At 38.0% G+C, this 14,352-nt stretch overlaps 1 protein-coding gene across 1 annotated transcript in view; it reads right to left on the reverse strand.

Moving 5' to 3' along the window:
* Positions 1–12,564, reverse strand: part of Pcsk1 (proprotein convertase subtilisin/kexin type 1) — a 40,912-nt gene extending 28,348 nt beyond the window's left edge. Inside the window, exons 1-5 of the mRNA XM_052159768.1 lie at positions 12,385–12,564; positions 9,502–9,606; positions 6,352–6,462; positions 3,975–4,121; positions 2,666–2,742 (exon numbers count right to left, since the gene is read on the reverse strand). Of these exons, the coding sequence (XP_052015728.1) occupies positions 2,666–2,742; positions 3,975–4,121; positions 6,352–6,462; positions 9,502–9,606; positions 12,385–12,564 (620 nt within the window). The remainder of the gene's footprint in view (positions 1–2,665; positions 2,743–3,974; positions 4,122–6,351; positions 6,463–9,501; positions 9,607–12,384) is intronic.
* Positions 12,565–14,352: the final 1,788 nt, after the last annotated feature.

Genomic DNA, 14,352 nt, shown 5'->3' on the forward strand with positions numbered 1-14,352 from the left:
CTTCCAGTTCCTCCTTTATCTCTTTATAGCTTGATACTCTATTTCCCCTTCCCTGGAGTATCTGTCCCTCCCTGCTGGTCTCTAATTAGGTCCCCAACTTATGTGGTTATTTGGATTGAAGTACATATATTAAAAGCTTAAAGGCTGTCATCCATAGATACTAGAAAACATGCAGTATTTTTCTCTAGGAGGTCTAGATTATCTCAGGATGACTATTACTACCTCCATCCATTTACCTAAAATTTTCAAATTTTTATTTTTCTTAATAGCTGAATTATATGCCATTGGGTAAATGTGCCACATTGTCATTATCCATTCACCAAGTGATGAATATCTAGGCTACTTCTAATTTCTTGCTACTATGAATAAAGCAGCAATAAACATGGACAGACAAGTAACTAACTGTTGTTGTAGAAGGAAGATGTAGAGATCTTGGATATATGCCTAGGAGTGGTACAATTTGACCTTGAGACAGATCTATTTTCAGCTTCTGGGGAACCACACCAATTTCCATAGTTGCTGTACCTATTTGCTCCTTCACCAGCAATGAATAAGTGTTCCTTATCCCCTATATTCTTGTCAACATATGTTGTAATTTGCTTAATTTATCTTAGGTTATTCTGACAGGAGTAAAATAAAATCTCAAAGTACTTTCAACTGCCATTTCCCTGGTGACTAAGGAAATTGAACATTTTCTGAGTGTTTCTCAGTTATTTGTTTTGATTATGGTGGCAAGGCCCTAAAATTGCTGAAGATACCTCTTACTTAATGTCACCAAACATAGACTCAAACTGGTGCTCAACTAGAAAATTCACCCATCTGCTGACTAGTACTCATGGTGCTGTTAGACACTCTGCACATTACCAGAGAAGAAAAGTAATTGTCAATATCATTGAGCTACAAATTTTGTGATCCACAACAGCAATCTGTCTACAATATATACTAGAGCAGTATTGGCACCTATGTACTGCAAGACACTTCTCTGATGAGGGCTGAGTAATTTATTATGGATATATATATCCATAATTACATATATATATATATATATATATATATTAGACTGCCTTCCTTTTTCTTCAAGGAAGAAACAGACACCTGAATGTGGAAGTCAAGTCTATATGTCCCAGTTTCTCTTTGTGCTTTGTGTTGGCCTTTTAGAGGTAGGATGATGTCAGGGGTAGCTCTTCATCAGCAGGCCAGAAAAAGACCTTTTGTGGATTTACAGAATCCTCACATTCAACCTTCTGGGGGATGAACAACATTTAAGGCACTACCCTTGTTCTAAGGTAGGCACTGCATGTCTGGGATCTTTACCTGAAGAGGAGGCTTCGGAGTAGAAGACAAGTGGGTTGTACTCAAGTCAAAGCTAGTCTGAGTCAAGAGCCCCTGAGGGGTGGTCCTTGTTTGTAGTTTGCTACCTGAATATGATTTCTGTCTAGAGAAGGAATCAGGTACCCAAATACAATTAATGTGAATCCGTAGAGCTGGTTGGAGTTAGTAGAGTGGAGTTGGGGAGTAAATCTAAGTTTCTGTGAGAAGGACAGGGCAAGCAAGAGTTCCCATTGGAAGTAAGGTTTAGGTAAAGAGGGATATCATATGAGTTGGGGCTCCTTTATGTGAAAGAAGTGTGCCAGACATGTCAAAAGAAGGCAGACTGGGCATGTGTTCCTTAGGCAGGTCAAAGAAAAATAACTTTAATTTAATCTTACTACTCAAGACATATCAGCTCCAGTGGAAAGAGAACCACTTCAGTTTCATGTGGACTGTTTCACACACCAAGATCTTTTAAAATTGTTCCTATCCTTACAGCAACAAGTCCAAATTATGACTGAATTTTCATCTCCTTTGATGAAAGTCTCTTCTGTATAGAGAAAATGTGTGACTGTCCCCTTGAAGCTTGTAAAAAGTATTAGTCTGAGACAAAAGGACGTGCTCAAATGGGCATGGCCACTTTGAGACTAAGTCTCTAGAGTAAAGATTCTGTAAGGTTAGGAGAGAAGACGGAAAGACTTCCATTTCTGGCATTCTTTGTCCTCTAGCATTGGAAGGACTGACTAGTTCTTATCTTCCTTTATACTGTGAGACTCTAAGGTAGAAGCTGTTAAAGAATCAAGAGCTCTCCTCCTTTTCTCCCCTTGAAGGTTCTTGACTGCTTCAATACCGTAAAGACTGAGATGGATGCAGAGAGCAAGCCTCAGCTGCATCTTCTTGTCTGCTGTCTGTCCATGACCTTCTGGTGGAACCAGATTACAAAGCATATTTGCTACCACAGTGGACACTTGTTGGGTGTTGGATTGACTTATGGATATTTCTTTTTCCTTCCTTTTTCATGAAAAGAGGGAAAGAGACACATACAATTTGTATCTATTTCATTCCTAATATTTCCCCTAAAGCTGCAAATACTCAGTTACACTTGAGGACCTAAGCTTATAATATAAAAATTACAACCTTATAAAATAAGAAATTTAAGTAAATATGTTTCTATAAATTAAAAGGAATATGAAAACCGGTGTTTTTTCCTACTTTAAAAGCAATACGATATGGTATAGAGAGTGGTTTACATTTACCAAGACTTGAAATTGGACCAAATGTATGGCATAAGTCTCCAAAATAAAATGAGAGCATTGTACATGACTTTATTCCTGCAGAATGCACATTTACTCACTTGTTTTCATTTGTGGGATCATATCGGGGAAACGGATCATGATCATTATCATTAAAATCATAGCTAGCTTCTGGATCCTAAAGAAACAACAAAAATAACAGCATAGTGTCATAAAAGGCAGCACTTTTAGAGTCTGGTCCTTCCTGAAAGATAGCTCCAAAAAGTGAACTTTAGAGCTTCTACCCTGACTGAGCATTGATTACATCCACAAGCCAATAGCAATGATGAGCAAGGTACCCAATACTCAATGACTGAATCAAACTTAAATTTCACAGATGCTCATAAAGCTGAAAAGGTCAGCATTCCATAGCTTAAGCTGTCTCATTTTTCAGAAACAAATAGTCTCAGAGACAATGAATGGCTTTTAAGGTCACAGGGCGAATTATTAATGTGTGACATATATCCCTTCATAAAAAAGATGCAAAGGTGGGGTGGATTTAGATTTCTTTAGAATTCTTCTTTAGATTTCTTAGGTACAGTAAGAAGCTATGAAATTGAATTAGTGAAAACTTACTTGAAATTCCAGAAAGCTTTCCTTGCCCATCTTCTTTTTCAATCTTCCTGCAACATTTAAGTGTCTCTAAAGTAGATACTCTGTCACCACTGTTACTATTCCCCTATATTTTAATAATTCTTTATTTCTAATCTGAGTTATTTTTAATCTCTTCCATACTTTCCCCTTTCTTTCACTGTATAGCTTTGAATTATAGGTTGGGAGTTTTGGATGTGTGAAAAGAACAAGAGAAAAGAACAAAAGATAATTTGATAGATGGAACATTCAACATTCTGCTATAAGGACAAAAGATTCATTATAGGGTGCTTGCTCTATTAGGAACCACACTGACAATTATTCATCTACCCACTTCTAGTAACCTCTTCCATTCTTGGCTTAGCATTTTTGCTGTGTTGCTCATTTTGATTTTGCATAGTGGGAATTGCATTCATATAACTTTAGGATGAAGAGATAATGAGCCATAAAGAAGTTGAGAAAGCAACCAATAAAATGGTTTCAGGCATTAAGTGGTCTAATTTCAGCTCTAAATACAGTGTGGTGCCTGGTCTGACGTATTTTTACCAGTTTCACTGGTATAAGGACCCCTTATCCCACTTCCTAACACACATTGTCATGTGTAATATTTGAGTTTGCTGAACGCCTCTTATGCATACTAATATAAAACAAGTTTAGACAGAGTGATAGCAGCCCCAGAGACAGACTCTAGGGAAGCCCATCTCTCTTCAAGGAAAGAAAAGCCCTGCATGTCTACAGAGATGACTCCCTAAGATACAGAAATAGACAGCTCACACTCACATAATTGGTATAAATATCTGTGTGATTCCACTCCAAGCCATCGTCCAGTACAGTAATAACAACTCCTTTGCCAGTAATACCCTTTTGCCAAACAGGTATTACATGAAGGTCCAGCTTGGGCAGAGTTGCAGTCATTCTGGTATCTTGCTAAGGAAGGAAAACAAGAGACATTAGAAAAAATTATGTTTCTTGCTTAATCATGAACTTAAGGCCATTTTTCTTTTTCCTTAGGTAACAAGAAGGGAATTGAGTAAAGCACAAATTTGAGGGTACAAGCCAAATAACCCATTTTATGCTAGTCTTCTAGTTGCCTACGGAAAAATCACAAGACATAAATTATTATTGTATCTTAACTACACATATTCTTTTTTCCAGTTGTATTAACAAGTTCAAGATTCCCTTGCACTAAAGCTTTATTTGATGGTGTCTAAGTCTTCATTGCTACACTGAGGATCATCATTAGAGTTTCTTGAAAAAATAATTTCCTAAGAGAAAAATAAGCATGTGGAATGGCTAGATGACTATAGTCTTACTAGAAATAGAAATTTAATAGCCTTTTTCTGCATATATGCAATTTAAGTAATTTTGTCCTTTTCAGCTAATTTTTCTGATACAGTGTGTGGCACAATACAGAAGAGCTTGGCAACAGAATAACGCAGATATGAACACATTCCTGCGCATTTGAGACAAGGAGTAAATGAGTACCAGTTCTGTGGTGATGGAGTCAGCAAGCAGTATATAACCATAACATAAACCCATAAATGGGCTGTCATCTTGTCAATGTTCTGCATATAAATGTAGTAGTAAGGAAGATTCATTAGTTGATTGTGAGGCAGCATAAAGAGAGTTAGAAATACATAATATTTTGATGGGCCGATGGCAGAGAAGAAGGTTCCCATGTAAGCTGCAAGAGTAATTATAATGTATAGTTGTTAAGAATATGGCCTCTGAAACCATGAATTATGGTCCTACTAGTACTGGCCATGAGATTTAAACAAATTACTCAACTTGGCAATGTCTCTGTTTCTTCATTGCTGATATGGTTAAAATCAGTAGTTCTATTTATCTTAGTAATATAAGATAGTTATAAGAGAAAATGAGTTAGTGACATAAAATATTTAGAATGCAGCTTAGATTTATTTTTTAGTCAATATTCAAAATATGTTAGTGGACACATGTCTTCTGCTGGGATCAGCAAGTATTGCTTAATTTAAAAGATGTCTAATATAGAAACAAAAACCTTAGTTGTGGCTATGAAAATTATCTTTTACTCTATTCCTAGAAAAAAATCCTTCTAATAGTAGTGTATGCCTCTTCTCTGGAGGCTGGACATTACAACATCAGAGAACATGTTGAAGGCATATTTATGCAGTCAATATGTCGTAAATACCTTAAAGGAACAATAATTGGCAAGGCTACGTATTTGTAAACAAAGTATTCTAGCATTTCTTCATTTTGCCTCATTTAAAGATTCTTGTTGGAATTATGTCCAAGAACTGTTGGTTTGTACTGGATACTGTTTTGACTATTGTCTATGAGATATCTAGAGAATTCTCTAGAGTAAATTCCACCACGGTAGTAGTCTTAATACGAGTGATGTATCTGAAAATTCTTTCTGGCTAGGACATGATTCCTCTATACTTACACCAGCTGCACTTAAGAAGACAGACAAGGAGCACTAATAAGTAGATCTGTTTTAGATATGCATTCAGCAAAACAAAAGATTCCCATCAAGGAACTTCTATCAGCAGTGCTTTTTAGATAGTATAACCTTCTGCAAATTCTTTATTAGACATTGTGATGACTATTCTTGGTTATCAACTAAACTACATTTGGTATTAATTAAAACTCAAATGGTTGGGCATACCTGTGACAGATTTTCTTCTTAATTAAATAATTTGAAGTGAGAAGATCTACTTCTAATCATGATCTTTTGTGGTAGGAAGATACATGTTTAATCTGGGCCATACCTTTGACAACTACCTTATATGAAGGACCTGAAAGAACGAAGCTAGCTCTTTCTTTGCCTTCTTGCTTTCATTAGCAAATCTTTTCCTTGCCTGGCATTAATGATTTCAGTATATATGGAAGACCAGCTGAGACTTCCAGACTGAAGGACTGAATAACTATTAGATTCTTGGAACATTCATTGATATAATGTATTGGTATAATTGTTGTAACACAGCCCATAAGCCATTCTAATAAATCCCCCTTATATATTATAAATATAGAGAGATGTAAAAGAAAAATAGATTTTTTCTATAAATTCTGTTTTCCAAAATTCTAATATAGATATGCAGATAGACAGACAGATCCACCATAAGATGATGTAGCAATATAAAGAACCTAGATCCTAAATGTTTCTTTCAGTACTTACCAAGTACCATTGCTGATTCCACATTGGATCATTGAAGAGATCCAACGCTGAGTCTCTTTTAACTGAACGTTTACTTCTCTCTTTTTCATACTGTTGTTCAGCCCATATCACCTATAAATATGTTTACAATAAGAAAATTAAAATCGTGCTTCTACCTTGATATAATTATCTCCCCTCATCTCTGAGACCCTCCTCCCCAAAACTCACATATCATAGTGATGTTTTTGCCTGACCGTACCTCAGACTCCAAGCCTAGGGAGAAGATTGCCCGAGGAGACAAATGTTTCCTCCATTACAGTAAATGTGTACTCTTAACAGGAGGAGAAGCAGTAAGCACAGCAGTGAGACCTTCAGATTATTCCCACTGTGCTTACAATGGCAATAGACCTGCAGATGGCTGTCATCAGGAAATAGGCTACGAGGCAAATTTGTCCATTTCTAAGGATGAGTCAACGAGCTAACAAGCTGGGGGCTGGAGGCTGGGCCTTGGGGACTGTTGTTACAGCACTCTTGCTGCTTCATTTCTCTCTCCACACTCAAAGGTAAAAATTCAAGTGTTATGCAAGAATGGTGCTATGTGTGCAAATTTGCACTTTGGCTCCCCTGTGTTTTTACCTCCTGCTTAAGAGTGTTTAATATGAAAAACAGATTGAAGACCTGGGGTGATAAATGAGCATTTCTGACCAGGCACACCTGTCATTAATTCAGCCTCATACATTATTCAAGCAGATCTGACAATACAAAAATTACCTGGTCCACATCTCTGTCATAATCTCATTATACTTGAGATCTGGGGAAAATACAGGACTATATTGTAGTTGTTATCATTATGAGATAACACTATATTCTTATTTTGCTGGAAAATGTGACTCTTTCTTGCTTCAAACACAGTTTTTCTGTTATGTAAATGATGACAGTCCACTGTGAGTTAGGATTTGTTTAATATGAGAATTTCCATGAGTCAAGTCCAAAAATAAAAACTGAAAAACAATTTTCAGCTGAAGGCCAAAGATATCCACTAGGAATGTCTTACATTTTCAATTATAAAGTATATTGAAAGCCAATTATAAATAACAGGAGGGACTAGAAAGCCAGCAATTAGTCACTATAATTTATTTTAAAGTGCCTGTATTTTCAAATTCAATCGTTTTGGCTCAAAATACCACAGTACTTGAAATATATTTCCCATTGTCTACCTTGGTCTTTAGAAGCTGGCTGCTAGGAGACACATATAAATCTTTGTGGGAGTAGACCCCTTAAAGTTGGGAATTTCGTCACCCTATAAACATGGATTTTTCAGTGCATTTCATAGAGTATATTTAAAAGAATATTTTCCTCCACTATAAAAGTGCAGCAAAAGGAAAATTAAGAGCAGGTTTTTTAAATGGCACTGCCATTTGATCAGATAAACATCCAATTGTAGCAAACCACTCTATGATTAATGTCATTAACCAGAACTGCATATTAATCTCTAGATGAGCAGACTAAATGGAATGGAGAAAATTGTCAGTGCCTTCTGATTATGTGCATAATGAGTATCATGCATTTCACTGTAAATAATGCTTTCAATCTGCAAAATTGCTAAATAACATCTTGTCCAATGTAAGCTTCTAGGATTCCAACATATCTCCTAAAGTAAAATTATCCTGAGGTAAAATATTCATGAGTATATAACCTACTTGTAATAAATTTTTATTGATGAGTAATAATTATCCTTTTGTTGTATCTTGGTATTTCCCCCAAATTTTACAGAAATAAGTGAAGAGAATTAAACCATCTGTTCATTTGCATGAGGCATTTTGAATAAAAAGACCAAGCCTAGTTAGAGTACTGGAAGCTAGCCTGCTTTTTAGAGCCCACATACAAGAAGCCATCTATTTTGGTGGGGGGGGGCAAAGAAGATCTCACTAGACAAAAGAACTTTCAACTAAGGTTGCTGGTTTCCAGTTTTGTCTGCTACATCTAGCCATAGGTTGACACAAACCGCTAGCAATAGGACAACGTGGGTTGTAGGATTGTGGTCCTTGGTCCTGATAAAGTAGCATGAATGTGGTAGGTTCTTCTACTTTGAACCCTGCCACCCAAGTCTTGACAATTTTCTCTCCTCATAATTTATTTTCTTATTTAAAAAAAAAATCAAGGAACAAGCCAAACCATGAAGTAATTCATGTGCTTCCTATATTCCATGTTCTTTCAACTGTTATGACACCATCTCCTTTCTGAGTCTTCTCTTCCCTCTCAAAGTTGAGACAATACTTTGTGTTTCTCACTGTTATTCTCTAGGTGTCCTAAGAAACATTAGTTTTGTATATAGATATTAGTCTTGTACACAGACAGTTGTCCTACCAGCATGCATTTCTCCAGGAATGCCACATTCTAAAGAAAAGACAGCACTGTCATATAGTATTCCAACACTCCTAATGTATTCATTTCTTCCTAGTAGCATAGCTGCTGACCTCAAAATTAGACCTCCAAATCAATAGTTATATTAAATGTTTTCAAATTTTCTTTATCCTATTTTATCTATATTTATTCTTGACATTTTTTTGCTGTTACCAAATAAGTATGACTTGGTATACAAACCAGGATGAAAAAGAGCTGATACTGACACAACATAACATGTTTTGAAACACTTACCTTATATAGAAACATAGTAGAAGCTTTCTTATAAACAGTAATATTTTTATTAGTGCAAATAGTAAAGTTTTTCAATTACATGGAAGTGATATTAAATATCAGGGCTACACATTTCTTAAGCCTCACTGAATAAATATTAAAATGATCTTTATATATTCTGAGTTCAAGGATTTCAAGAAGAAACATTATATATCTGCCACATAATATATAAAAGGCTGTTGATGGATTATAGTCAATTATTTCATCAATGCCTGTCTCTGATTTTCTGGACTCAAAAGTCAACTTTAGGTATGTAAATATATACCACACATAACTAAGCACATGTATAAAGCTAAACATTTGTTAGCTAAATTCAATACAAACACATTATGAGCACAATTCCACAGAAAGTAAGAATAAGCAATTATAGATCAATAATCATTGTCACAATACAAAAGTATCAAATGCTTCTGTTGGGAGTCCTATAGAAAACATTTGGCTATGCTGAGAATTTGAGAACAAATGCACACTTACACGATCATCATCAGATAGCCTCTTAGTGATATGAAGAGCACTTCTTCGGGATCTTCGAGGATGATTTTTGTGTCTGAATAAATAGTGATTTTCAAGTGATCCAATCTATTAGAAAATCAAAATAACAATCCACTTTCTTCAGAATGTGTACATAGACTATTTAAAATTCAACTAACACAGTTAGTTGTCTTTTACTAATAAAAGTATCTTCCATTAAATCCACTGAAATTAACTTTTTCCTTATGAGAAGTTTTGGCATGACCCTTGGTATATATCTCACTTTGGCTTCATACTTGAGAATAGAAAGTATTTTTTTTTTGCATGAAAAAATATTTCTCAATGCCTATTTAAACAAATATCGCACCAGGAAACAATTATTTATGGACTACATGAAAATGCCTTCAGGTTTATTAGCTAAATAATTTTAACATTTTGTTAAAAATATTGTAGGTATAAACTGTTTGAATCAATTGTGATAAATGTTATTAGCCATTATTGGTGATTCTGTTTTTTATAACTTTAATGCTTTCAGGAAGTGTACTGTCTCTAAGACAGGGGCCTCACCTCTGGATATGAGTACTCCTTTGATATCAATATCCTCCGGTTCATTTAAAACTATTGTTTAATACTGTTTATTTTACATAAAACAGTACAAAATATGAATTGACTAATTTTCATTTTATTTTTTTATTGTTTTAAAAAATGGATGTTCTTTAAGTTGTGAGTTCTTATTACTGAGAAAATCACTTTCAGTAGAAATTCTGAGACAGAATTTCTGCCTTGGGCAGAAAATCATCTGAGAGCCTTAGTTGGGACTGGGAAGACATGTTGAAAGCCATGAGACAAGGTTAGAATTGCAGAGCTCTATTGCTACCATCAGCTCCTTCTGCTCCTTGTCTCCACCCTCCTCCGAGTTTTGTCTTAGGGCTGTAATGCTAAGATGCTGTCTGAGTGTGGCTTTAGAGACGCTGGACAAAACAGGTAGCAAGCAGAACCAGGAAAGCACCATTACACTTTTACAAATTATTTTTGAAACTTTTGTTATTGAATATGAAATTTTAACAAAAGATGACTGGAGGGAAGCTAGTTTATTTTGGAAAATAATTTGTATACATAGTGATCTAGGTGTAGATTTGACATGTTGGGGAGGAGAGTCTTATGTTTTCTTTCTTTTCCAGTCACAAATACCAAGCTGCTGGTTAGGTACCACCTCTCCCACCTAGGACACACAAATTCCACAGTGCTTATGTTACCCACCAGATAATTTCATGAGCTACTCTCTCTCTCTTTGGTCCCTGAATACTCAAGAATTGCAATCAACAACCAAACAATGTGATACTGCTCTATGTTGGTTTCCCTGTAAGCTACTCTTTATGTGGAGAGTGCCTTCCCCAATCTCACTCACCATGTTCTTCTGACAGCCTCAGACTTTTCTCAACTGTGTAGTAGATATTTTCAGTAGCTTTCTTTTATGCCCCCTAAATTCCCTTCTACCTTTTCCCCTTCTATCAAAAAAATATGCTGAATTAAACCACCAACTACAACATCTCTCACACAAATTGCATTGAGGTGCAATCATTTCTAATCCACTGTCCTTAGCATGTCTTATCGTCCTCCTAGTCTTCAGTCCCTAAGGCACAGCCTGGAACTGTTCAGAAAGGCTCTGGGAATTTTATCATGTTTCAAGCTGGGCCTTTCAAGACCATTTAACTCAGGAAGTTACAGAATGAAGCCTCTGACTAGTGAAGGCATATTTCCCAGTGGATTTGATGTATGGTATAGACACCGCCTACACAGATTACTCATCTGTGACTTCAGAGACTCGATCACAACCTCCATTAATCGGAAATGTGCCAAAATGTTTTACAACTCTTTACTCCTAGCGCTACCCCTGCCCTTTGCCTGTGGACAATTCCCTCCATTTCAAGGGAAAGAATTGCTCAGATTAGAATTCACACCCTCTGTGATTCCCCTTCGGGACTGCTCTGCCGAGCAAGCCCCCACTTCATGCTTCTGCGCGCCCCTCCCCACCGTTTGTTAATTCAACATACACTTGGACAAATATCAGTTTATCTCATAACCTGAAAACCCCAGGAAATGATTTGCACTTGGCCAAGGAATAAGACGAAAAGAGATCCTTTCCTCACAATCATTTCTGCAATCAGACCCTGCTAAGACACTGCCATGCAAAGTTAGGAAGCTGAGACTTCACAAGTTATTAGGGAAAACCCTGAACTCCCCCACTGGTGATGCTCAGACTCTTTCCCTTACCTAATCCCGTTCCAGTTTCCCCTACAGAGTCTAAACTACCACCACCATCACCTGACCAGGGAATCACTAGTCCCAGCAGTCGGGCGCGCCCTTACACACAGGCATCTTCCAGCTTGCCTGACCCCTGTTTTCAGAACTGGGAGCTGGTGCTGCCATATTGAAAAGAAGGAAAGCAAGCGCCGGCTCTAGATGCAAGCCGCCTGCGTCCCAGGGTACTGAGCGCACTTCCTTTCCCAAGGTAGGCGAGAGCCTGTGTGCACCTCAAGTTACCTGAACAAACGTAGTTTTGTTTTGTTTTTTTATTTTATTTTATTTTCCAAACCTCGAGGAAGCAGATTTCAAGTCTAAAGCCGACAACAGAGAGAACAGGGTCGGCTAAGCTGGAGCAGCTTCCTCTTGTTTAGCAGCGCGCCCAGCCCAAACAATAAATAAGCATTTCCCCTCTAAAAGCGCGCGGTGTGTGTTTTGGGGGAGGGGGAGTGAATTCTCCTAGCTGCTTGCGACACTGAGAGCCGGGTAGTGCAATCTGCGGTTCCCACTCCAGAGACTACACTTCAGCCCTACCAGCGCCCTCAAACCCCAGAAAGTTTCTCTTTCTGGGGAAACTCTTACCTGACCCAAGAGGTCATAGCCCAGTTCTTCCGCGATGGCAGAGGCAGCTTCTCGTCCTCCGGGAATCTCCGCCGCCCATTCATTGACAAACTGCCTCTTCGCTTTTACACTGTCTAGTGCACACCAAACGCAAAAGAAGGCGAAAGCAGTGCATTGCAGAGTCCAACCTCTTTGCTCCATGGCTCAAAACCTTAATCTCACACGAGTAGGAAAGGGCTGAGAGAAAAGAAGCAAGAACAGAGACACACAGCTAGACTCGACCTTTCCACCCAGCAGCTCGAACCGCTCCTGGCTCTGGGTTGCTCTGTTAAAGATAGGAGGCTCACTGGGAGAGGCTGGGCGGCTAGCGAGCGCTCTCTGAAGCGCTTCAGTCTCCCGGCTGAGTGGAGCCCCAGCCTACTCAGCCAGAATAGAAATGAGTGTTTACACGTCAAATCGACGAAAGCCATCTCTTGACGTCAGATATACCTGGACTGAGAACTGCATGGTATTCCCGGCGGGGTGGAGAAGTGACTAAAATAGGCAGGGAAGGATTAAGAAAAGGCGGGCGGGGGGGGGGGGGGACTGGTGGGATCAGTCAGTTCTGCTGTCCGAAATACTGTAGCTATAAGAAACATCTCCATTCTTTAAAGAGAATTGCCTCATTTGAATATAACTAGCATGATCCCAAGGCAGGAAGCACAACATGTACCCCACTCCTTACCTCCCACCCCCATCCCCCACCCCACCCCCGCCTTCCATCTATTTTCTTTATGTTACCTTATATCTCCTATGAATGTGCCCAGTGATGAAGAATGAGTATAGGATTCTTATAATGGTTCTTGAGTATCAGCATTTGCTATAAATCAGACAAAACCTAGGACTTTGATCTTTCAGAGGCTGGGAGCAGAGGAGGGAAGCTACTGGATGCATTGCTTCAAATTGCCTAAGAAAAGAAGCACTTCCTCTAGACAGTGTTGAAACAACATTTTCATAGTATGTGTTAAATCACTTATAGTTCCTCCTCTCTTGCTTCTGGCCCCACCCCCACCCCAAAGCAGTTTCTAAAATTCGGCCCCATACCATTTGGAACCCAGCACCACCATCGTTATAATGTTTACATTAAAAAAGAGAAAGGGAAGATTGATTGATTAGCAATGTAATTTTTTAAAATAGAAACGTGATTTAAGTTTTCAACGAAGAGGTTCAGAGTCCCAAAGACTTTTATATCGACTCAGAGAAGGGAGGTGCAAGTTTTATTAACCCAGAACTTTCTATTTTTCCCTCATTGGAGATTTCAATTTTGGCGCTGCCCTGAAGCTGTGCTAGTTCTTTCACATAAAATACAGCATGTATCTTTGTGGGGATACAGATTGTCGTTAGAGGGAGAATAAGAGAATGCTCATCTCTGGAAAAAGCATTCACACTGCCTTGATGGACTCTATCTGGATTTGGAGGATAGAACAGTGGAAAGAAAACCCAGCCTTTAATATTCAGCACCAAGGTCTGGACAGCAACAGTCTTTGCTCCTCTGTGGAAGTGTTTCCCTTCTGAACAGAAAGGCTCTGCTCAAAAACATCCAGTGGAAATAAGATAGCCTTTTCAACAAATGGTGCTGGTTCAACTGGAAGTCAGCATGCAGAAGAATGCGAATTGATCCATTCTTATCTCCTTGTACTAAACTCAACTCCAAGTGGATCAAGGACCTCTACATGAAACCTGACACACTGAAGCTAATAGAAAAGAAACTAGGGAAGACCCTTGAGGACATGGGCACAGGGGAAAAGTTCCTGAACAGATCACCAATAGCTTATGCACTTAGATAAAGAATTGACAAATGGGACCTCATAAAATTACAAAGTTTCTGTAAGGCAAACAAAGGACACTGTCAAAAGGACAAAACAGCAACGAACAATTTGGGAAAAAACCTTCACCAACTCTCAATTGATAGAGGGCTAATATCCAATATATACAAAGAACTCAAGAAGT

Source organism: Apodemus sylvaticus, chromosome 16 (assembly GCF_947179515.1).
Source record: "Apodemus sylvaticus chromosome 16, mApoSyl1.1, whole genome shotgun sequence".
NCBI lineage: Eukaryota > Metazoa > Chordata > Mammalia > Rodentia > Muridae > Apodemus > Apodemus sylvaticus.